General features: G+C 40.3%; 1 protein-coding gene across 1 annotated transcript in view; it reads right to left on the bottom strand.

Annotated features, from left to right (window-relative positions):
* The window catches only part of CCDC83 (coiled-coil domain containing 83), a 1,061,671-nt gene that overhangs the window by 827,274 nt on the left and 209,192 nt on the right, over nucleotides 1-25,205 (bottom strand). Inside the window, exon 3 of the mRNA XM_044071188.1 lies at nucleotides 11,671-11,755. Within this exon, the coding sequence (XP_043927123.1) occupies nucleotides 11,671-11,755 (85 nt within the window). The remainder of the gene's footprint in view (nucleotides 1-11,670; nucleotides 11,756-25,205) is intronic.

Here is a 25,205-nt window from a genome sequence, read left to right as displayed (position 1 = left end):
ATTATCAGTCCCTCACCACTATTTAGCTATCAGATAAATGCACTGTGCAATGGTATCATTAGTAAAATGGAAACATGCAACAAGATCACCTCTTCAGCTGACAAGATTTCCTGTGCAATGACTGCTAGTTTTAAACATTCTTTAACAAATTTATCAACACCATCTTTGATCACTTCTCCATTCTGGTAAGATAATTAATGTGAAATCATCTTACTTACCAACACTGCAGCTTGTTCCGGTAGTGATCACAGACTACCCTCTGTTTGAATTTGCCTATGACTGACATGACTGCTCTGACTGCTTTTACGAATACTGTTTATTTACTTTTATTTACTATTTTAATTTTTTTTCTTATTCCATTATATCATTTTTATATTAATTTTATTATTGAACATTATGAATCTATTATAAATAAATTGGAAGTTAAATTAAAATAGATATTCTTTTTTCCAAGGCTTCTGTTGTATCCAATACTGGCCTGCTAAGAAATCCACTTCAAAAATTCATGATTCCCATTATTTCTCACCACTTAATACATCTACTGCTCTCAAGGGCAATCCAGTTATAATTTCATACCACCCAAAAGCATAATATGCACTGTACTTTTATTAATTTCTAAACTCTGACATAATTCAAGAATTAACAAAGCTTATCCTATTAAAATGATGTAAAAATGAGTAGCTTCCTGCTCTGTTAAAACACTAATTAATTCTAAGAAGCATTAAACCTTGCTTTATTAAAAATATAAGAATAAGCAGCCATCTGCCCAATTAAGATACTGAGTTATTCCTAGAGAGATCACACACAGCTCTACTCAAATAATATAAAATATAAGAATGAGCAACCCTTGCTCTATTCAAACCATAAACGATGTTGCAGTATTACACGTTACACAACGTGACCGAGTTAGAATACTTCAAAACTTGATGCATACTATATTGTGCAATCATGAGGTTACAGGCAATTAACACAAAGGATTAAGGCTCTGAGCTAACAAGCTGCGTCATGTAGCCAAAGATAAATGGCTTGATTCCTTTTACTCTTGCCTTCTGTGTGGCTCTGAGCAAGTCACTTAACCATGAAGTGCTCCTGAATAGCTCCTTAAAAGGGACACTTATGTCTAGTGGGCTTACCTAGTTAACAAATGTATAAAATTATACTTATTCAAACAACTTGGGTTAACAAATCTCAACCACAGAAAGTTCTCTTTCTGTGCTGGGTATCACTGAGGTTGGTAAAAGACTTGGAGGGAGATTCAGAAAATAGAAGTTATGTCCTTACCATAACGTTCCATGTGGAGTGTTCATCTCGCCTTTGTTCTTACACATGGGTTCGGCCGCTTGCAAGCTCTGCATCGAGAAGAAGCTCGAGATCACCTAATACCCACAATCCCCCTCTACCTTTACCTCAGATCTAGTTTGCAAGCAAACCAGCCATAGAGAGCACACACACATACCAAAATTTACATAATGATAGGATCATCTATATACATATATACATATATATATATATACACAAGTGTATCATACAATACAACTATTGCAACTGCAGAAGGAGAATACTCCAGACCAGGCACCAAATTGAACGTTCTTCCTAAGGGTGGAGGGTGGTGTAAGAACAAAGGCGAGATGAACACTCCACATGGAACGCTATGGTAAGGACATAACTTCTATATGTGAGAGTGTTCAATCTCGCCTTTGTTCTTACACATGGGTAGCGTCCCTAGCTCCATGATCCTGAGGAACTCACGGGAGAACGTTCTTGAGCACAGTGGAACCAAAGGTTGCCCTATCCCTAGAAACCCTGTCCACTTTGTAATGAGAGATAAATGTATGTGGTTTAGCCCAAGTAGCAGCCGCACAAATCGTGTCTAATGGTAAGCGAGCTGCGTGAGCAAAGGATGTAGACACTGATCTCGTAGAATGTCCTTTAGGTTTGACCGATAAGGTTTGATTAGAAGCCTCATATACGTATGTGATACAATCAGTTAGCCATTTGGAAAGAGTTCATTTCGTAACTGCTACACCCTTCCTGCTGTCAGCAAAGGCTACAAACAGTTGATCAGATTTCCTGTGATCTTTTGTTCTATCCAAATAAAACCTGAGTTGTCTATGGACATCCAATTTGTGCAACATATACTCTAATTTATTAGAGTGATTTTTGAAGAAGGTGGGTAATTCAATGGACTGATTAATATTATTAGTAGAGCAAACTTTGGGGAGAAAGGATGGATTAGTGCGAAGGGATACTCTGTCAGAGTGGAAAATTAAATAAGGGTGTTTAATAGAAAGAGCCTGAAGCTCAGACACTCGCCTAGCGGATGTAATGGCCACCAGGAATAGAGTTTTCCACGATAAAAATTTCAATGGGCAAACTGAGGCTGGTTCAAAGGGGGCAACATCAATTTAGAAAGTAAGAGGTTCAGATTCCACGGTGATGTAGGAATTCTAACTGGTGGTCTGATATGAAAAGATCCTTTTAAAAAAGCTTTACAAAGTCTGTGAGCCATAATAGGCACCACATTCTTCCACATGAAAGTTAGAAATGGCAGCCAATTGCACTCTTAAAGTAGCAGGAGAAGCTCCTTCATGAAACAATTCTGTCAAAAACTCCAAGATCTTGTTCAACGGAGCTATAACAGGGTCCAAATGATGTGAATTAGCCCAGAAGACGAAACGCTTCCATTTACTGGTGTAGGTTTTGTAGTGGAAGCTTTATGAGAAGCCACTAAAATATTCTGAACCGCCCGGTGTAAGGGAATCAGACCTGGCTAGAAAGGGAAGCGGAGCAGCCAAGCTGCTAGATGGAGTGATTCGAGCGATGGGTGAGGAACTCCTGACAAGTGAGTCAGTAGATCTGGCTCTGGGTCCAGCATCCAAGGTCCCCGAATGCGGTGATGCAACAGAAAGGGGAACCAAATTTGACGAGGCCAGAATGGGGCAATGAGGATTATCGTCCTCTGAAGGTTGTTGGCTTTCTGCAGAAACTTTGCAATCAGGGGAAATGGAGGAAAAGCATACAGGAGACCTGGGGGCCAATCGTGCACCAGCGCGTCCCTGGGGACTTCCCCTGGAGGGGGTAATAGGGCAAAGTAGCTCCTGCATTTGGCGTTCATTGGAGACGCAAACAGATCGCAGGAAGGCTGGCCCCACTTGCGAAATATCATGTTCGCAATTGACTGTTTGAGGGACCACTCGTGAGGCAACAGTATTGCTCTGCTCAGCCTGTCGGCTATGACGCTGGATGACCCCGGGATGTGCGTTGCATCAGAAAGCGACCCGTGGACTCCGCCCATTGCCAAATTCTCATGGCCTCTCTGCATAGTTGATAAGACCTGGTTCCCCCTTGCTTGTTTATGTACCAGACTACGGACATGTTGTCTGTCTGAACTGCAATAGTCCCTAGAGGAAGAAGGGGAGCAAAGTGTTGCAACGCTAAAACACTGCCCTCAACTCCAGAACATTGATGTGCAGATTGTACTCCAGATTGGTCCATTCGCCTTGGACTGTCTGTCCCTGAAAGATGCCCCCCCACCCTATCAGGGAAGCGTCTGTGGTTATCGTCGCTGACGGTGTGGGTAGCACAAATGGTCTTCCGCTGGAAAGGTTGCAAGTCTGAAGCCACCAAGTTAGGTGTGATTTGCATGTGTTTGTTATCAGAATTTCGTGTGTCAGAGGTAGCTGTTGGAACGACCATTGTGCAAACAGCAGCCATTGTAGAACTCTCATGTGCAGTCTTCCCAATGGTATCGCAATGAGAGAAGCTGCCATGAGACCCAAGACCTTTAGAACCAGCTTTGCCGGGGATTTTTTGGACGACAGAAGGAGAGAAATGTTGTTTTGAAGTGCGACTATCCTTTCTGTAGGAAGCCTTAGAATCAAATGATGCGCATCTAATTCCGCTCCTATGAATAAGATATGCTGTGATGGCTGTAGTAAAGAATTTTTGAAATTTACGGAAATTCCGAGGTGAATACAAAGTTGTAGGGTGTAATCCCTGGCCTGTATCAGTTGATGCCGGGTGGTGGCAGACAGGAGCCAGTCGTCCAGATACGGAAACACCTGGAATCCTAGGCGCCTCAGATGAGACGCTACCACTGCCATGCATCTGGTGAAAACCCTGGGGGCTGAGGTCAGACCAAAGGGCAGGGCTCGAAACTGGTAGTCACTGGCTCCCAGCCGGAAGCGCAAATGATCCCTGGACGCCCTGGCCATTTTGATGTGGTAGTATGCGTCCTTCAGATCTATTGAGCACATCCAGTCGTCCTTCTGTAGGAATGGAAGGAACGATTGAAGCGTGACCATTCGGAACTTTTCCTTCTTGACAAAGGTGTTGAGGTTGCTTAGGTCCAGAATCGGCCTCCAGTCCCCTGTCTTCTTTGGAATTAAAAAGAACCTTGAGTAAGTCCCGAATCCTATTTGGTCCGCTGGGACTGGTTGGATGACTCTTTTCTAGCAGCTTTGAAATTTCTATAGCTGCTGGGTCTCAGATGGGCGGTACATCTGGGAGTTTTTCTTTGGAATGGGGTGGATAGGAATGGTATTTTGTAACCTCTGGTAACAACGCTTTTTACCCAGTTGTCTGTAGTAAAGTTTTGCCAGGCCTGAGGGTATAAAGCTAAGCGACCCCCGACTGCCTCCAGAGCAGGACAGTCGGGCCTCCTCTCAGGAGTGCTGGAAAGGATTTCCAGGGGGGGTATCCCTGTCACCTTGGTTTCGCGGACCCCTCTGCCGCCAGGGCGGCGTCTTCCACCTCTGCCCCTCCTCTGCCTCTAGAGGGCATCACCCTGTGTGCCTGGGAAAGATCCTTGGGGTTTTCGAAACCACATTTTCCCACCACGTTGCCCTTTGGGGTACGGTCTGAAGGGATGGAAAACGGACTCCGACAGCAGACAGAGTCTTTCCCTCCTGTTCACACCGGTAAGGGTCTCCTTTACTTTAGGGCCAAAAGTGTGGCACCATCAAATGGGGAGTTAGTAAAGGAAGACTTGAAGGCTTCCGCAAATGAACATAAGCGCATCCAGGATTGCCTCAGAGCAATCGCTGAAGCCGCTGTTCTATTCGATCCTTCGCTGCGTATGATATCAGCCTCATGGATGAGTTAACAATGGATGTAAGGGTATTTAGATGTGCTGAAACTTTCTCTGAGACCGCAGCATCTGTAGTACCCTGGAGGGTATCTCCCAACTCTTTGACTAGATCCCTCTGTAAGCGTGTAAAATGGGTCAAATAGTTCAGGGACCGCATAGAAAAAGCCGCTGAACTAAAATGCGCTTCCTGTATCTGTCCATAGTCCTAGAATCTCTGTTAGGCGGATGGACAGATGAGGAAGATTCCGACATCTCCTTTTCGTGGCGCTGCCACCACCATGGCGCCCACTGGAACTCCTTTAGTGAGGTAAGCCTTGTCTTGGGGTGCAGTGATGTACTTATTAGGCTTCCTAGGGACCGGTTCCACTGTGTCAGGTAGTCTCCCACGCCTTCGAGCAATCAACTCCATTAACTCATCAAGGCGGAGTGACCCAGGAGGAGGAAGGGCGAGCACCAAATGCCTTCAGCAAGACTGACTCATCCTCAGAAGGGGGGAGGGACTGCCAATCACCTCTCTGCTTCAGGATCTCCAAGATGTCAGAAAAAGAGACATCTTCTGAAGGTGACTTTGGGGACCCTTCTGACTCATCCAAGTCAGTATCGGATGTTAAAGATTCTTGTGGAGAATCTAAGTGTCTCCTCTTACACAATCTTTTCCTAGGGACCTCTTCGGGGAGCATCCAAGAAGCCTCCGAGGAAGAGGGGGCACCCTCCAGGGGTGGCTGAGACACCGGTGCTCGACGCTTGGATGTGGCCGTTGGTGCAGAGGAAGATAACGGTCCTTTATGGGGAGGAGAGGCTGCTTCTACTGATGTGGTTGTCTGGGGGGAAAACATTTCTAGAAAACCCCCCCCAAAATTTTTTTGTTTAAACCCCAAAAGGGGGGCTTTTTAAAGGAAAAATTGGAAAAGGTTTTTAAAAAAAACCAAAGCAGTAATAAATACAATTGAGTACTTTTAAGATGATGCAAAAGTAAAATAAAGTAGGTAGAAACACAAGTACAGTAAAAGCAGATGAAATTTTTTTTTTTTTTTTTTTTTTTTCTGAACAAGTGCTGAGATCAAAGAAACAGATTTGAGTGCTGAAACTCAACTAACTTCAGATATCAAGGGACACTTAGCACAAGGATAACATTTAGACAACCTGATTATTCTTACAAGTGACCTCTCAACATAATACAAGATAACATGCAGTTTAAATCTGCAAACATCTGGAGATGTTTTTCACACACTGGCAAATTCCATCAAAACCAAACAAATTGTATTCAGTACTCCTCGCAGGCTTAAAAAAGTGACTTATATATGTGGTTACCATGGGTTTGCTGTGGGACATTTTGCATTGCTCAGACACCTGGGTAACTATTATCAGTCCCTCACCACTATTTAACTATCAGATAAATGCACTGTGCAATTGTATCATTAGTAAAATGGAAACATGCAACAAGATCACCTCTTCAGCTGACAAGATTTCCTGTGCAATGACTGCTAGTTTTAAACATTCTTTAACAAATTTATCAACACCATCTTGGATCACTTCTCCATTCTTGTAAGATAATTAATGTGAAATCATCTTACTTACCAACACTGCAGCTTGTTCCGGTAGTGATCATAGACTACCCTCTGTTTGAATTTGCCTATGACTGACATGACTGCTCTGACTGCTTTTACGAATACTGTTTATTTACTTTTATTTACTATTTTAATTTTTTTTCTTATTCCATTATATCATTTTTATATTAATTTTATTATTGAACATTATGAATCTATTATAAATAAATTGGAAGTTAAATTAAAATAAATGTTCTTTTTTCCAAGGCTTCTGTTGTATCCAATACTGGCCTGCTTAGAAATCCATTTCAAAAATCCATGATTCCCATTATTTCTCACCACTTAATACATCTACTGCTCTCAAGGGCAATCCAGTTATAATTTCATACCACCCAAAAGCATAATATGCACTGTACTTTTATTAATTTCTAAACTCTGACATAATTCAAGAATTAACAAAGCTTATCCTATTAAAATGATGTAAAAATGAGTAGCTTCCTGCTCTGTTAAAACACTAATTAATTCTAAGAAGCATTAAACCTTGCTTTATTAAAAATATAAGAATAAGCAGCCATCTGCCCAATTAAGATACTGAGTTATTCCTAGAGAGATCACACACAGCTCTACTCAAATAATATAAAATATAAGAATGAGCAACCCTTGCTCTATTCAAACCATAAACGATGTTGCAGTATTACACGTTACACAACGTGACCGAGTTAGAATACTTCAAAACTTGATGCATACTATATTGTGCAATCATGAGGTTACAGGCAATTAACACAAAGGATTAAGGCTCTAAGCTGTTAACAAGCTGTGTCATGTAGCCAAAGATAAATGAGTTGATTCCTTTTACTCTTGCCTTCTGTGTGGCTCTGAGCAAGTCACTTAACCATGAAGTGCTCCTGAATAGCTCCTTAAAAGGGACACTTAAGTCTAGTGGGCTTACCTAGTTAACAAATGTATAAAATTATACTTATTCAAACAACTTGGGTTAACAAATCTCAACCACAGAAAGTTCTCTTTCTGTGCTGGGTATCACTGAGGTTGGTAAAAGACTTGGAGGGAGATTCAGAAACATTGCATCCCATGAGGAAGGGCTGGTACATACTAGAATGGCATACCAACTCCTGTAGTGATTTACAGAGTCAGCTAGAAAATAGAGTAAATCCCTGTACAGAGTCTTACTCCATTGTGTAGACATAGTACCCTGTGCATGCATTCTATATAACGGAGTCGTGTATAAGCAACTTATCTTAAGCCATTTAGTCACAGCTAGCTAGTTACAAATGCTACTTTGAAAGCCTACTAATACTTCTTAATTTTGGGGTTATCTAAGTAACCAATCTACTATTAAATAACCTAATGTGGTTTTGTGCTTGATTTATGTTGTTTGTTAACTTGCGTGTTCTTTGAGACAGTAGTCTGCATTCAGGCTGATCTTGAAAATGGTCCAGAATGATCACTGTTCTATGCCAGTTAACAAATGGAAATGGAAATAAAATAGAAATAAAATAAAAATAAATTATGCATATGAATCCCCACACAAGACTGAAAGCAATTCAGGAACACTATGCCAACTGCATATGGGATGGTCACAACTACATAAGTTATAGGACAAGATCCACGTACCTACAGTTACAATAATGCATTTTACAAACGCTTTTCAGCTGATGTACAGCATCATTAGCACATAAGTATTAAAACAAAACATCATGGCAGGAAAAAACTTTCCAACAATGGAGTTCCCTGTAATGCAGGTAATCCTGCTACCACAGTCGCACTTGTTTCCTACCCTACCAGATGGATGCAGCTGGGTTCCCGGTCCCAATGATGGGAGCTCTCACAATACAATATAATATTATGGTTATGACATTAGCTTCACCATCATGGTTAATGAACGGAAACATTTTATGAATCATTGTGTGGCATGACAGCAGAGCACAATGCAGCTACTTAGTCAGAAATGTTAGAAATGTTAGACACACTGAAAATTATAGAAGCATACTGTTCAACCCAAGATGATATTTTAAGTTTGTAATTTTGCTAATTAATTTTGCCTTTATTTGCACAGGCATACTAACTTTACCTTCTGATTTAATTATGACTGTGCACAGTTATATCATATAGCAACTGTCCTGTGCTTCTTTGCATCCATACTGTTTTTCACTGATTGCTGATCAGTTTTTTTCTTGGTAAAGCCACATGGAGAAACACCTCATTAGCAGCTCGTTATCATGCATCTGAATTAAATACTGTATTGTTAGACTTGCCCTCACTAGTGAAGTCCACACCAAGATGTGCATCATGGTAGTATTAGGTACCCCTACACATGCATGCATTTGCACAGAAAGAAACACACACATCCATGCGCACATACACACACACACACACACACACACACACACTTTCAGTTGCACTTATGCATCTACAGACATGCATACACACATCCACATACAGAGGATGTAAAAAGTTTACACACCCCTGTTAAAATGTCAGGTTTTTGTGATATAAAAAAATGACACTACAATAAATCATTTCAAAACGTTTCCCACCTTTAATGTGACCTATAACCTGTACAATTCAATTGAAAAACAAATCTATTAGGGGAAAAAATATAAAAAATAAAAAACGTACAATAAGCTGGTTGCATAAGTGTACACACTCTTAAACTAATACTTTGTTGAAGTACCTTTTGATTTAATCACAGCATTCAGTCTCACTGGATACACACCTGCCATCAATTAAAGAGACTCTGATTGACCTTTAGAAAAATTTAACTTGGCAGATCAATTCTCTGAATAACCCTGCTGTATTAATTGGAAGCCACAGCAGTTTCTGGTGGACAGCACATGGCTGAGTAGCATTACCCACTCTCCCTGATTGCCACATTAGTGTGCGGCTTCTCCAGTGAGATCACGCTGTGCAGTATAGCCCTGTGATGGGAAAGTCATAGTGGTAGAGTGGTTTCTAAACTGGTACAGCTTACTGTCACACAGAAACCTTTAAAGATAAGGCTTCCATTTTGTGGTAAGCTTTCAGAATCCTAAGGTAAGTTTTCCATGATACAGAATGTCCACATATAGGCAAAAGAAATGAATGAGGCTTTTCTTTTAAACAGATATCTCCTTGAAAATTTAATTTTACTGTAAATCTGTTAGACAATTTCATTATTTTCTTTGGGGAAGGTTTCTGTAACAGTAAAGCATTACAACACAGTAGCAAGCTCAGCAGTACTTTGCTATTCCTGGAGGGGGAAATAGCTATGGGATTCCTTGTAGTATAGTCCTGCAAAAACTTATCCTGCCTCCAAAATGAGCCTCCAACTGTAGAGTTTGGTAAAGCTTTGGACTGTAGGTCATGATCCAGCTTCTAAAATATCTTGGGCAAACACATTTCTGAAATATTATGCATAAGTAGTTGCTGTTGCAGTGGAATGTGCTCTAACGGTGTCTTGTAAATGCTTGCATTTATATGAAAACAAAAGTCAATACAGTGGTCTAGTAACTTAGGATAACATTTGTTTGGAAATAGGCAAGCCTTCTTTTCCCTTTTATAGAGGAAACAAGCCTTCATTTCCTTTTTATAAAGAAAACAAAGTCCTGACCTATCTTCCTGAAAGACTGAATTTCTTTATATTGTATCTTAGTTGTATCTGGACCTCCATGATATGTAATAAATGCTCCCCTTCATGTTGGTAATTTGACAGAACATTAAAAGTTGAAAAGGAATGCTTGTCAGAAATAACCGAGACAATTTTGGGCATAAAAGAAGGATTCATTTATTTTTTTGGTAATGAATCCCTTTCATCTGGAATACTTTATAATGCAGTCTGCACTTCAGGGTTTGTAAATCTGAAATTCTGCCTGATGTAGCTCCAACTAGAAAGAGGATTTTCCAGTAAAGATATTTAATTGCCCTCCGAAGCAAATGTTTCAATGGGAGGTAAAGTTAACTTTTCCAACATGAAGATCAAATCTCAAGGATGATAGATTTGACTTCTTGGTGGTCTCAAATGCAGAACACCATTCAGAAAGGACCTGGATAGAAAAATTCTCTATAGTCATGGGGAATACTATACACACAAAAATTATAGGAACATGCAGTTCAACAAATGAATTAGCAAGAAGAGAATGAAATAGCCAAACATCTTTAGAACTGGATATTTCAGAGCGTACAAGTCTTTGGTCACAGACTGTCGTTCATGTGTGAGCAGACAAATACATCAGAATAAGAAATACAGAGCCTGAACCAGTTTGTGAATCTGTTAAAGAGAAGATTCCTTCGGCAGCTAAGTGACTCAAACAATTTTGCTCCCAGAGACATCTAACACTTGCATAATTTCATTTGCTTTGATATTTTATAGGAAACAGTATGAATTGAATTAAGAATCTGCCTTAAGTCTCACCAAGAAATCACCATCATACCTGAAATTTACCAGAAATGTATATGGCTGAAAATTTACAAATACAAAAAAGCAGTAGACATGAAATAGATTATGATCATAAGGGTTAGCTGACAGGCTCAACACGGAAGCTCTGTAAGTGAGGTCAGAAAATGTTAAGAGTTATGCAGCCAATAGTCTGTATGTGGTTGGCAGTATAACTTGCCAAACTGGTACAATGCAGTAAACAAGCTAAAGCCCCAGAAGACTAGTTTGTGATTTATTTTTCCTCCTAAGAGGACATTTTTTGCAGCTCTTATTAAGCAACTTTAAAGTTCTAGAGTCACCACTGAAAACAGACACTTAGTTGCTGTGGTTTAATCCAGGTTAACAAAAAAAACACTGACATTATATTTTCCATGGGATATCTAATAATAAAGTGTGTCTCACAAAGAATTAAATCATGCTTGTTTAAAACTAAGCCTGCATCATCATCAGGCAATTCAGAAGTGAAATTTATTAAGCACTGTTAAGTTAGTATCTAAATAATACAAACATATATACAGCTGAGAAACTGCTGTTATTCTAATGGTTAATTCAAAAACATATACAGCAGCAGAAGTCTAAGTGCATGTAAACAAATATCTTACCCTTTGCTTGTATCGCTTGTTCTTTTCTTCAAGTTGATTTACTTCATTCTGGTACTGTTTTACAAGATCTTCCTTGACACGTATTCTAAAAGAAAAAAAAAAACAACAAATTATGGCAGTAATGCTGTCTTTGCAAGAGCTTTAGGAATTATTTTGTACTTGTGCACCATTTCAATACTGCCTTGGAGAAACAAATAATGTATGGTATACAAATAAATTTTCTCTGCTCCCTAAAATTGCTCGGTGGTTAGACAAAGTTGCTTGACTGTGTCTGGTAACTTTTTTTTACACTTGCACTAATATGAATTACAATGCTGTTATTTGTAACACTTTACTTATGAATCTATTACACAACAGTAGCTTTAAAAACATGCATTCTTTCATGTTAGAGTTCATTATCATCAGTGCAGTCCTCTTCAACAATCTATAGCATGGAAAATAAAAAAGGATGCTGAATTTCAGGTTGTGTTAGTGTTTTCTCACTACAAAAAAATGGGTGCACATTAGTAATATTTAGCCTTAAGCAGTAAAAGTAGGTGAAAATGATGCATCTTTGTTGAGTGAGATATAACAGTAGATGTTCAAGGAGGGATCAATGTAACGGAGATCAACAGATAAGCTGTGTTGTTCTAGCTATTTCTTCAGTAGATGATTTCATCCTTGATAAAGTTAAATCTAGTCTCATGTTAGGGAAAGTAATGACAAGGGTGGTAGGATGATGCTATATGTCAACAGTACTGATATTTCTTTGAGGTTAAAACCTTCACAGGGAGTATACCTGAAGCAGACAAATCTATTATGTACCCATTCTTATGAACAATAACAGTTAAACTGTGAATATTAAGTTCACACAATTAAAAACTCATAATAAATTACATCAAACATATTACAAAATCCTCAACCAAGAACAAAAAGGTGGAAGAAGGGTAGTTAGTTTGAAGATCTGCTGTTATGGTTATTAGTTCACACGTGTTCTGTCTTTCTTCAAGAAGGGTTACTGTAACAGTAAATCATAACATTTAGGTAGCAACCCATGTAGTACAATGAATAGGATATGAACAGTTATAGTACCTGCTGTAGTACAGTCACACCAGAAAGCTATTCCACTCCCAGATTGAGTTGAAAGTCATAATTTTTTGTGAATGCATGGAGAGTAGTCTGTGTTGCTGCCTCTAGAGCATCCTGAGTAGAACCATTTCAAACACATACTTGTTTTGAAGTAGCTGCTGCCCTAGTAGGATGAACTTTAAAAGGATCCTCTACCATTTGGTTGTGTTTACAATGCTGTTGTGTCTTTCGGCTTTTCCCGGTTAGGGGTCGCCACAGCGGAACTCCGGTCCGCTAATGATTGGCAGTGGATTTTTACGTGCCGGGTTCCCAGCCCTGACGCACAACCTTCAATGAAGGTACGCCCATTTACACGTCTCCAAACAGAAGATGCTCTAGCTGAGAATCGAACGGGACAACGTCTTACTGTGAGTGCTTTTGTTTACAATAAGAAAAGGTAATACAGTGGGATAATCAGTTAGATAGGGTTTGTTTCAAGACAGGAAGATAATCCCTTTCTTTCTTGAAGGAAACAAAATGATGTTCCCTTTTTTTATGAATAAATGACTGCTTTTATTATTTTTATTATTAATGTCCAAGGTAGGCAAAATGCATTTCTAGTCTTTTGGTAGTTTGAGTAGAAGACTGGAAGCTGAAAGGATTGATAAAAGAAAACAGATTAAACACTTTGACCATAAAAGAAGGACTAGACGTTAATGATGTTCTCTTGCTGTGGATGATCGTGTAATGAGGATTACTCATTATTTTTCTTTTTTTTAATTTAGGAGTTCTTCCTTATATTTGGACTGTTGCCAAGAGACAAGATTTTTGGGGAGTGGCATTTAATGTTCACAGATTTTGGTGGTTCAGCATAAAATTAAATTCCAGTTCCAGGATGATGTGATCAGTCTCTGGTTTTGTCAACTGCAAAGCAGCTTTAATGGAACACTTAACAGAAGCATTTGCTGCTACTGGGGTGCAGACATGAATGCATTCTGAAACTGAAGAAACATGAACCTTAATGGGAGAAGAGGCAAAGATATATCAAAAGAGTAACTAACATAGTTTTGCAGTCTTGGAATTAGACAATGCTAAAGGATTTAAGCCTTAAACTTTTTTCAAAATGCAAGTGTTTTCTATTTCTGAAGACAGAATTTTCCAGAATTAGGTCTCAATTTCCTACAGAATTTTCAGTACCTCTGAAGAAATACTGTTACATGAAATTAATAAATACAATTAATATCATGTCATCCAAACTAAAAGGTTCAGAAACCTGGAGTTTAGATGAAGAACTTCACGTTGTTTTTGATCTGACAGGTTGCTGTGTATGTTAGTGTCACAGTTGTTGAGTACCGACGTGCTTCAAGACAGAGAAAAACAAAAATTATGTACCCCGTGTAATGTTAGATCTAGATATCTGTTCCATTCTCATAGAACATTTATAAATTTATAAATCTGATGATAGTGCTCCAATCCAAAGGGCATCAAGGAACACTGATCCTCATAATCCCGGGTCATGTACAACATTACCCATCCTTGAATCAAGATTTTCTTTGTATTTCTTTGTTCATATAGAACTACTCAACCATTCTGGTAACTTAAATGATATTATTGGTATTTGTTGCATAAGATACAAACTTCTTAATTTGGTCTTATTCAAATTAACACAAAACTTTAAGTTATTATGTTTGCAAGTTACTGAGCTTGTGTACATTTTTAGATCTAGATGTTGTGTCTTTTGGCTTTTCCCGGTTAGGGGTCACCACAGCGAAACTCCGGTCTGCTAATGACTGGCAGTAGATTTTTACATGCCGAGTTGCTGGCCCTGACGCACAACCTTCAATGAAGGTACGCCCATTCACGCATGTCTCCACACAGAAGACGCTCTAGCTGAGAATTGAACAGGACAACGTCTTACTGTGAGGCGACAACACTACCGCAGCACCACCTGCTTTTAATTCCTTGTCTTGCTTTAAATACTCAATATGAGTTTTCCTCTTTAACATCTGTAATGTAGCATAAACAGACCAAGATGCTCACATCTCATCATATAATTTAATTCTGATACTGAAAGTATTCTTTTAACAAATTTCCTTCGGACTATCTCTGTACCTTTTAGCTGTGCAACAGTGCATACACACATGTTGTTATATCTGACAACTGGACAAATATATATATCTTATGTAAATTAATCCTTTACTTTTTATCTCCAGTTGTAATATTCTTTAACATAATTCCTGATTGTTTTATTTCTCTGTGTCTGGCATCAACAGCATGTTTATCAAATGACAGCCCAGATGAAATTGTTGTTTGAAGATCTTTATACTCACTTATTCCCCCATGATATTGGGTTGAAGAACAAGAGGGGGCTAAAATAAGGTTTTTCAAAATACGTTACTTTGCACTCATCTGTGCTAAATTGCAGTCCTGATTCTTCAAGTCAAAACCCATATTGCTTACACCTGTAAATCCAATTTTCCATCATCATAGTCACCTAAAAACTCTTATTACTTAGGAAAGTTGCAAATGACAACTTAAATAAATAAAAGCCAAGTACATCAACAATTGGACTGATGTCAGAAGGCATCAGGCAGTTCAGGATCCAAAACCTTTCCAGGCTACCAGCCCCTCCCTTTTTACTCATGATGCTCTGTAAAGTAGTTTGCACTCCAGACCTGTGATATACCATGATGAGGAGAGAAGAAACAAAGAAAATGACTCCTAAGAGACTTGTAGATCAAGTTACTAGTGGGGTAGGGAGAAGGAGAATGGACCTGCTCATGTATTTTTAAGGTAAGCACATACATTTTGCTTCTAGCACAAAGAGATCCAACCTTGTCAAAACTGAAAAAGAGTCCCACGCTTATCCTTATGCTCCTGGGTGATCTACCATCATGGGAGCATACGTCTGACAAATGTAACCCCAAATGAATACAGAAATCTAGAGGTCACACAGTTTATAGTGTATTATGAAAGTATTCAGTGATGCCCACGGAGTTGCTGCACAAATCTAATCAAAGGAAGCACTTTTTAAAAATGCCTGACAGATAGTCACTGTCCTTGTCAAGCAAGCTCCACACATAGAAAGCAAATGTTTACTGTATTTCTGTTAACATAAGTCAACCATATGGATAAAGTAATTTTAAAATCTTTTAAACCCAATTTCTTATTAGAAATGTTACATAGAGTTGTGAATCTTTACTTAAAGATACAGTTCTGTTTGCAAAAATTAGACTTGTCTATGGATATCCATAAAATTGCAAAAAATATTTTCTTCTTATTGCCTAATTAAGAAAGAATACTAGCAGACTGACAGACCATTTGAGGTTTCTCTTAGTGGTTGCTTTAGGCATAAATGATAAAAATGGTTCAGAATGTCACCCACTCCATGCATGAAAGTGGAAAGTCAGATGACTCCTAATTGTATCTACAGTAGAACAATTGGAAAGGTCTCAAGAAATAAAGTACTGTCCCATAAAAGGGAACTATGATACTCCTACTGCTGCTGGTTGTTATTCCTGCCTTTTGGTTGCTTCCCTTCAGCCCTCTGTCAGTCAAATCAAAACCAGAGCTGATGTGTGCTCTGCAGCATCCTTGAAAGGGTGAATTCTGAAATATTTATTTACTATTTATTTCCAGTTTGATGACCGGGGAGGTCCACTGGGCTAAAAGAGCCCATTTTCAGTGGAGGTCTGAGGAGAAAAGCTCCAATAATACATAGTATAATCTCAATAATATAATGTACAAAGCATAGTGGAAACAGAAACAAGTTCAGCAAATTTTCCATATAAAATAGCAAAAAAAAAAACTAAACAAATGTTAAACAGTAGCTTAGAGAAGGATGTGAGCATATTTACATATTTAGTGGTAGAGAACAGTGATGTAAGGTTAAATCAATACACTGATATAGAAGTAACATTAGCATGGATGAGTTCTTTATGCATGAATAATAGCATAAGTTAGATTAATACAAAGGTTTAATCCTCTGAAGTGGTATAGAGGAAATATTTACATGAAGGCAGTACAGAGGGTTAAACAGTAGCGTGTAAGGAAGAACAAACTTTGTGTGTAATAAAGTATTTATGTGTTGAGCAGCTTAGGTAGGTGGAGTGCAACTTCATTTCCATTTTTGGGAGAGGTAAGAATGCAGCAGGGTTTTGAAGTGTTCGGCGTTCTCAGAAGTTCTTAAGGATGGAGGGAGAGAATTCCATTTTTTGGAGATGGAGAAGGATAGCAGGAGCTGACCAGTGGGACGGTTTGGTTTATAAACAGAGATTAGATTTTGGTGGGTAGATCTTAGAGTTCTGTTAGGGGTGTATAATGTTTGGATGTTTGACAGGGCGGGACATATAGTTGGTTTGAAAATGAGCTTGTGGGTGGTGATGAGTTGGAGGTAGTCAAGGTAGTTTGGGAGTTCTTGCCATTGAAGCTGGTGGAGAGGCTTACAGTGATGAGTGGAGTAATTGGATGGGGTGGCGAACTTTGAGATTTTATTGTAACAGGATTCTAGTTTAGAAGAGATGGAGGAAGATAGGCTGGTTAATAGGGGAGCACCATACATTAGTGAAGGTAGAAAGAAGGTAGTGGCGAGGGTCTGTCTTGTTGATGGGGAGAAGAAGTGGGAGTTTCTATACAGCATGCCAAGTTTCTGATGGGTTTTCTTTATATTTAGCTGAATATGGGTATCGAATTTTAGATGTTCGTCAATAGTAACTCCAAGTTGTTTAGCAAAAGGAATGACTTCTATAATGGAGTTGGCAAGGCTTGTAATCTTGAAAGAGGTTTTGTCTAGGTGGAGAGATTTTGAGGGAGAGAATAGAAGGATCTTTGATTTGGTGGCATTCAAAGAGAGGTGATTTCTGGAGCATCCAGTTCTCTGTAGTTGAGAAGGCAGTCTGAGTTTTTGTTTGTAGTTCTGGGAGGTTTGATGCAGAGCATATTTTACTATCTTGGTGTTAGGAATGGCTGCATGGAAATCATTAATGAAGATATTGAAGAGCATAGGGCCAAGAATGGATCTCTGGGGTACTCCGGTTGGGGTGGCAAGGAAGGCTGAGTTGCCAGTCTTCCATTTTACTGCCTGAGATCTGTTGGAGAGGTAGCTGTTGAACCAGGTAATGGTGTTTTGTGAGAGGTTAAGATTGGAAAGCTCGTGGGAGACTGTGTCGAAGGCCTTGGAGAGGTCAAGGAGGACTGTGGATACGAGTTCTCCGGAGTCTCGGGCATGGTTAATGATGTCTAGAAAGGAGAGAAGAGCTGTTATTGTGCTATGGCCAGGACAGAACCCATGTTGTTTTGGGGTGAGGAGTTGGTTATGTATAATAAATGGCATGAGCTGGAGGTGGATGCATTTCTCAAGAATTTTTGAAACAGGGGAGAGCATTGCTATGGGTCGGAAATTGGAGATATTATTTTTGCCTCCTTTATGGAGGGGAAGGATAAAGGCTGCACTCCACAGTTTGGGGACATAAGATTCATGTATGGATCTGTTGATGAGTATGCTAATGGGAATGGCGAGGCTGTCTGCTATTTTTAAAAAGAGTGAGGGGATATTGTCAGGAGCATTGGAGCAGAGTTTAAGCTTAGAGAGAAGTTTTTTATGTAAGAGGTGGAGATAGGTTTAAGGTGGAATATGGGAGGTGTATTTGGGGTGGAAGGTTGAGAAGAGAGTCTGATTTGAGGGGAGCTGCTGTTGTTTGGGAATATTTTAGTGAGTTCAGCTATAGAGTTAGTAAAGAAGGAGTTGAACAGAGTGGCTATTTCTTGGTCAGATTTACTAGTGTCAGGGCAGGGGTTGTTTTTTGTGCCTGGGTTGAGAAGTGAGTTGATGGATTTCCAGAATTGTTTGGGGTTAGAGGAGTGGTTAGACTGGAGTTTGATATAATATGCTTTTTTGTCTTGTATGATTTTTTTTGCTAAGTTACGGAGTTGTTTGTATTTAAGAAGGGTGTTAGGGTGCCTATCACGATGATAGAGTTTCCAGTTCTTGTCTCTTTGTTGCATGAGTGTTTTGGTATATTTACTAAGCCAAGGGGCGGAATTGGTTTTTATGCGTTTTATTCTTGGTGGGGCTTGGGAGTTAAGAGTGTCTAAGAAGGTAGAGTTAAAGAATTCAACAGCACTATCCAGAGGTAGTGTTTTTACGGTGTTCCAGTTTATCAGTCTAAGAGAATTGGAAAAAGTTGTGGGATTAAAGTTGTGGAGATTCCAAGTATGGATATATTGGTGAGGATGTGGAGGGGAGGGGGTTGATCTACGGATGAAGGCTGGTAAGTGATCACTGATGGAGTCTGGTAAGGTGCCAGAGAGGAAGATTATGTTAGGGTGGGAGACAAGGATCCAGTCCAGTATGGAGCCTGGGTGGTTATTTTTATTAGGGCTGGTTATAGTATTTGTGAGCTGAGTAAAATTACATAGATTGATTGAAATGGTGGGGTTATTGGCAGTAATTTTATTCCAGTCGATGTTCACATCTCCTAGGATATACGTCTCAAGCTTGATATTATATGAGGCCCATAGAAGGATTTCCTCAAGTATATTAATGTTGTTTCCAGGGGGGATATAGAGCGCTATAAAGCAAATGCTTTTCTGGTCATTTAGTTTGAGATTTCCTATGACTAGTTCAGTGTTGTTAAACTGTGGAATAAGGTTTTGGTAGGGAGTGATAGAGAGTAGGCTAGAGTAGATTAAGGCTACTCCTCCGCCCTTCTTTTTTAGGCAGTCTTGTCTAAGTACTTGAAACCCTGGGGGTAGTATTTCAGAGTCTAAAATATGGGGTTTTAGCCATGTCCCAGAGACTGCTGCTATGTCAGGTTGGGTTTGGGATAGCCAAGCATGGAAGTGGGATAATTTGTTTCTTAAGCTCTGGGTATTAATGGTCAAGATCTTCAGGTATATGGGGTTGGTAGTATGGGTGGTGGTTGTTGCCCCACAGTAAGATGCTGTCCGGTTAGATTCTCAGCTACAGCGTCTTCTGCGTGGACACATGCGTGAATGGGCGTACCTTCGTTGAAGGTTGTGCATCATGCCTGGCAAGCCGGTACGTAAAAATCAACTGCCAATCATTAGCGGACCGGAGTTCCACTGTGGCGACCCCTAACCGGGAAAAGCCGAAAGACACAAACAAACAAGTATGGGTGGTAATGGGGGAGATGGATTACTCCTGGTACTAGGTCCTGGGTTGGGGTGTATATCTCCTGGTAGGCATTGGAAATTAAATGGGAAAGAGAGCAGGGGTTTGGGTTTGCTCCTGGTGTTTGGTGGGAGGTACAATAGTACTTAGGGAAGATGATGCTTCATTGAGCTAGGTAGGAGTTTAAGTTTAAAGCAGAGAAGTGGGTTTGGAAGCATTAGGGAGGAGGATATAATGTGGAAATGAGATGTGGTAGTGTTGTGATTTCTGTCAGGGGTGATGGTGAGGTGAGGAGGGGATAGGAAAGAAGGGGGTAGTTTGTAAGAGGAATAGGAGGTGGCATGGTAAAGAGGTATTAGGAGTAGAAGGCTAAGGGAAGGGATGAGAATGGTTTGAAGAGACATGGTGTGGTGTAGGTATGATGGCATAGTTGTGGGTTAGGTGTTGAGGATGTATTAGGATACTTGTTGAAAGTGTAGGAGGGCAGAGTGTGGAAGTGTTTCTAGAGCGTTAAGGATTAGAGATGGGTGGCATGAAAGAGTATTGGAGGATGGGAGGGGAGGGGTTAGTGATGAGATGAGTGTGGATTGGGCAATACAGGGGGTGGGGACTAATGGGTAGGATAAGGGCAGGAGCACTGGGGGTGGATGGGATATGGGGGTAGGGTAGGGGAGCGGAGTGAGCCCGCAGGGCGAACGGAGCGGGTAGACCCAAGGAGAAGGAAGAAGGCAAGACTGTGAAGAACAATCAGTGGTTAGGCAGGTGAGCTCAGAGGTAAGGAAAGTATGGAGGATTTAGCACTTGTTTACTGTGGTTGTTAGGTAAGAACAGAGAGGGTCACAGAGATTGTAGGCTAGAGGCAGGGAATTAATGGATCCTTTGGAGAGGATTCAATATATATGTAACCTGGGGGAATAAAGTGAATACTTATGCAATAGGTATGTGCTGCCACCTAGTGGACAAGCAGTAGATGACAAGAGTACTTAGAGCAGAGTAGGGAAAGTTAAAAAGTTATGTAAGGAGCAAATAGTGGGGTAAAAGAAGTCCGAAGTAGGCTGCTAGCAATGGAGCACAGGGCTAAATACAACAGTGACTGGTTACAATGACATGCCCTTTAGGATATGTACACTTTAGGCCGATGTCATAGGACAAACAAAGGAAGTTGAGAGAACAGTGGAGGATCCCTGCATGGAGGTTCTGTTTCTGTCTGGAAGTCAGGAATATCTGGAATGGTGGGAGGCTTCCGGTTAGGTTATGCACTGTAGACAAAACATTAGGCCGATGTCATAGGACAAACAAAGGAAGTTGAGAGAACAGTGGAGGATCCCTGCATGGAGGTTCTTTTTCTGTCTGGAAGCCAGGAATATCTGGAATGGTGGGAGGCTTCAGGTTAGGTTATGCACTGTAGACAAAACTTTAGGCCAATGTTATAGGACAAACAAAGGAAGTTGAGAGAACAGTGGAGGATCCCTGCATGGAGGTTATTTTTCTGTCTGGAAGCCAGGTATATCTGGAATGGTGGGAGGCTTCAGGTTGGGTTATGCACTGTAGACAAAACTTTGGGCCGATGTCATAGGACAAACAAAGGAAGTTGAGAGAAATATGGAACTAACATCAAAAGTGCAGAGGTCTTGTCCTCTTTTTCAATGTTATCCAAGTGATTTTTTTAGCTCACAGGTTAAATAAGGGAGACTCATCAACAAGACATAGTTGAAGATCACTTTGTTGTTTTCTCAAAAGTCAATCAGGTGGAAACAGATGTGATAGTAAATAACTTTACTGGCACTTGCTGCCCTAGCTACACCATGTATAGATATGTTAAGAAACTGCATGGCGAGTGTGATGATGTGAGGTAGTGCCAGCTATGCCAGGAGGAGTAGGGCAGTGGCTGTGTAACATATGCCAGCATAGCGTGCTGGAGTTTTGTAAAGTATATATTTGTACAGATGCTTGTGTTGAAAAATGTATTTGTAAAGCCACTTGTGTTAAAAATGTACTAAAAGTGGGTCCTACTAGACAGAAAAGAAATATACCTGTATGTCAGACTGTATTGTGGTAACATGAAATTAATATATTGTAACAGAGGATAATGGAAGAGAAGAGGTTAATCCAGTCCAGCTAACTTTTAAAAATAGTCTGAAATTAAAATTACCTGGCTTAGGCCATAAAGACTATCTTACAGTTCTGATTACAGTTAGAGACAAAATGTCTGTGAAAATCAGGACTAGGACTCCTACTGTACTGTCTTTAGGTGTGAACTAATTGCTACCCTGGAAGGGTGGACGTTTTTAAAATGGTTTTATAGCTCCAGATGCTTTAACACATCTTAGCAAAGCTCTATGTGTGTGTATTATAACACATATGTGCTAGATTCTGGTTCAGTTGGTAGTATTGGATCCAGTAGTCAGATGACCAGATGTGTGTGATGTCATTCTGTAATCCAGCACTGAAATGATGTTTTAATACTAGATGAGACAGAAGTCTCAGAGCAGTCTGTTTTTGAAACCTGACACTCACTCACCCACGTCATCTTGCCTTGCTGTAGTAAGTAAAGTAGGAAACAGTAATTCTTCAGTCAGGAAAATATAGTGAGACTAGTTAAGCATTGTTTTTTGTATCTATGTGAACCTTTCCATCTCTGTTATTGTTAATATTTCCTGTGATTGAAACTCTGGTGTTTATTGTAAATAGATATTCAGTATTTTCATGTTCTTTGTTATTATTCATTTGTTTGTGTCTTTCGGCTTTTCCCAGTTAGGGGTCACCACAGCAGATCTCTGGTCCGCTAATGATTGGCAGTAGATTTTTACGTGCTGGCTTGCTGGGCCTAACGCACAACCTTCAACGAAGGAACGCCCATTCACACGTCGCCACACAGAAGACGCTCTAACTGAGAATCGAACAGGCAACGTCTAACTGTGAGGCGACAATGCTACCACAGCACCACCACCGCAGTCCTTTTGTTATTATTCATTATTAAATATATTTAAACCTTTCATTGTGGCTGTTCTTTTAGGGAATATTTTAACCTTTGAGAGTACTAATATTTATTTGGTGACACTGTGGCCACTCCTGAAACCTTGCTACATTGGTCAAATACCACCATTTGTATTAGTATTAATTTTACTCAGTATAATTGGGTAAGAGCCTCAGAGTAGCTGGCTTTCGAGTGCTCTGGTGGCAGTATCTACCTTATAGTCTGGGCAGAGGGGGTATAGCTGGTAAATCTGTGCCAGCCTTTCCCAGGTGTGTGTGTGTGTGTGTGTGTGTGTGTGTGTGTGTGTGTGTGTGTGTGTGTGTGTGTGTGTGTGTGTGTGTGAAAAATCAAATGTCAAAGAGTGTGTGTATCAGCTACTTGAAGCAAGGACACTGAGTGCTGGTTTCTCAGAAAGGGTGATGGAGGACTTGGCTTGGAACACTCTGCTGAGGGCTCAACTCTACAACTGTATCAGCGGGGAGTTTTATTTGTGGCCTGGAAAGAGAGGGAAAACACGCCTCAGGACTGAGTGTGTTCCCTGTGTGCTCTTAAGGGAAAGTGTGCTTGGTGCAGAGAGCTGCATCTAGAAATACTCTGTTCCAAGTGAATGTCCCCCACTGTTGTCAGTGGTGAGGATCGAGGGTCTTTGATTACTGGTCCATAGGAGGGACATTACATATTGGTGAGCAGTGGTGGGATATTAATTGAACAATTGTAGCCTGCAGGCAGTTGTCACTGAAGGTGTGTGTACTCTCAGCAGTCAGAAGGTAAGCATAGAGAGTTTCATTTTCACAACAGTCTTTATTTATTTTTGTTAGTTTAGTTTACTCAGGGAAAGCAGGCAAAGATGTCAACAAAGGATTATGACAAGCTGACGAAGAGCCAGTTGGCCAAGGTGTGCAAAGCCAAAGGACTGGTGCATGCCAACCTGATTAAAGCAGAAATTATTTCAACCTTAGTCACAGCTGTAGCCCAGACTAGCAACCAGGAGGATAACCAGTCTGGTGATGGGGATTTGCAGCCCTCAGAAACAGGATGGTTCACCTTTTCCTTGGATGACTTAAAGACCTGTCTGGAGTTAAAATACTTGAACTGGAGGCCAAACATTTGGAATTAGCATTAGCAGGGAGACTGCAGCACTTGGAGGCTGAAGGAAATGAGAAAAAGTGCCAACATGATAGGAAGATGCTGACTATTCATCAGGCTCATGGAGGTAATGAGGAAGGGCATAACTAAACCCCAGAAGCAGGAAAGGTCAGTAAATTTCTTCTACAATTTATAGAGGGTAATAATTTTGATAGTTTTATTCATATACTTGAAACAGTATGTAAACAGTATAATGCTGACCAAGTTCTCTGGGTATGGTTCCTGATCCCCTTACACCATGATAAAGCTGTAACTGCTGTTTCTAAATTGTCCGATATCGATAGTTTAAATTATGACAAGGTTAAACAAGGTTTATTGGAATGTTTTAAGTTAACATCTGAAGCTTACACAAAAAAAGTTTTGTAGGCATAGCCGCAAGGCAGATGAAAGTGTATGTGATTATATCGAGAGTTAAGCACTTATTTTCATAGGTGGGTGAGTGGGTGTCAGATCACCACTTTTGAAAGGCTGGCAGACCTTTTTGTGAGGGAACAAGCCCTTAGCACTTTGCCTGAAGACTTGAGAATCTGGTTGGCAGACAAGGAGTGTAACTGTGCAGATGAGCTAGGAAAAAAATGGGATCTCTACTTAGCCAGCAGGGCATCACTGCACAAGAAGGGGATACTCAGATCTGCACATGGATATAAGGGAACCCTTGGTGGACAGGCTAAACCACCCCAACAGAGTCCACCAGTAACAGGGGATGTCATTAATTAAGGTATATAGCCAGGATCAAACGTTAGATGTTTTAAATATAACCAGTGGGGCCAAGTAGCATACAGCTGTCCATGGAAGCAAGGTGGGGAACAAAAGCTGGGGAGAAAGCAAGTGGGAATAACAGTATGCCAGTGGTAAGTTGGCTGGAGACAGCAGGGGTACCAGACTATCACTGGAGTTTATATCTTATCTTAGTGGATGGAAAACAGGCCACTGCTACGAGAGACACAGCCTCTGACATAACCATTGTGAAGCCTGCAGTGGTTAAAGAGGAGTAGTACTTGCTTGGGCAGGCCACTCCAGTCAAAGCTTTAGGAGGAACCCCATTCCAAATGCCTTTGGCCAGGGTTCACCTTGACTGGAAGGATGGAAAAGGAAGCAAGCAAGCAGGTGTGTTTGAGGATATCGCTGCAGATGTCTTGACAGGGAATGATTTTAATAAATGCAGTACCTTGTGTGCATGCAGTCACATTCAGTCAGGCTTGGAGACAGGCATGTGGGGCTGGTAGCCTGGGG

The sequence above is a fragment of the Protopterus annectens genome, chromosome 5.part0 (assembly GCF_019279795.1).
Source record: "Protopterus annectens isolate FY-2018-M chromosome 5.part0, PAN1.0, whole genome shotgun sequence".
In the NCBI taxonomy this organism is placed as follows: Eukaryota; Metazoa; Chordata; order Ceratodontiformes; family Protopteridae; genus Protopterus; species Protopterus annectens.
The sequence above is the reverse complement of the archived record's forward strand: the minus strand, read 5'-3'. Positions and strand labels throughout refer to the sequence as shown.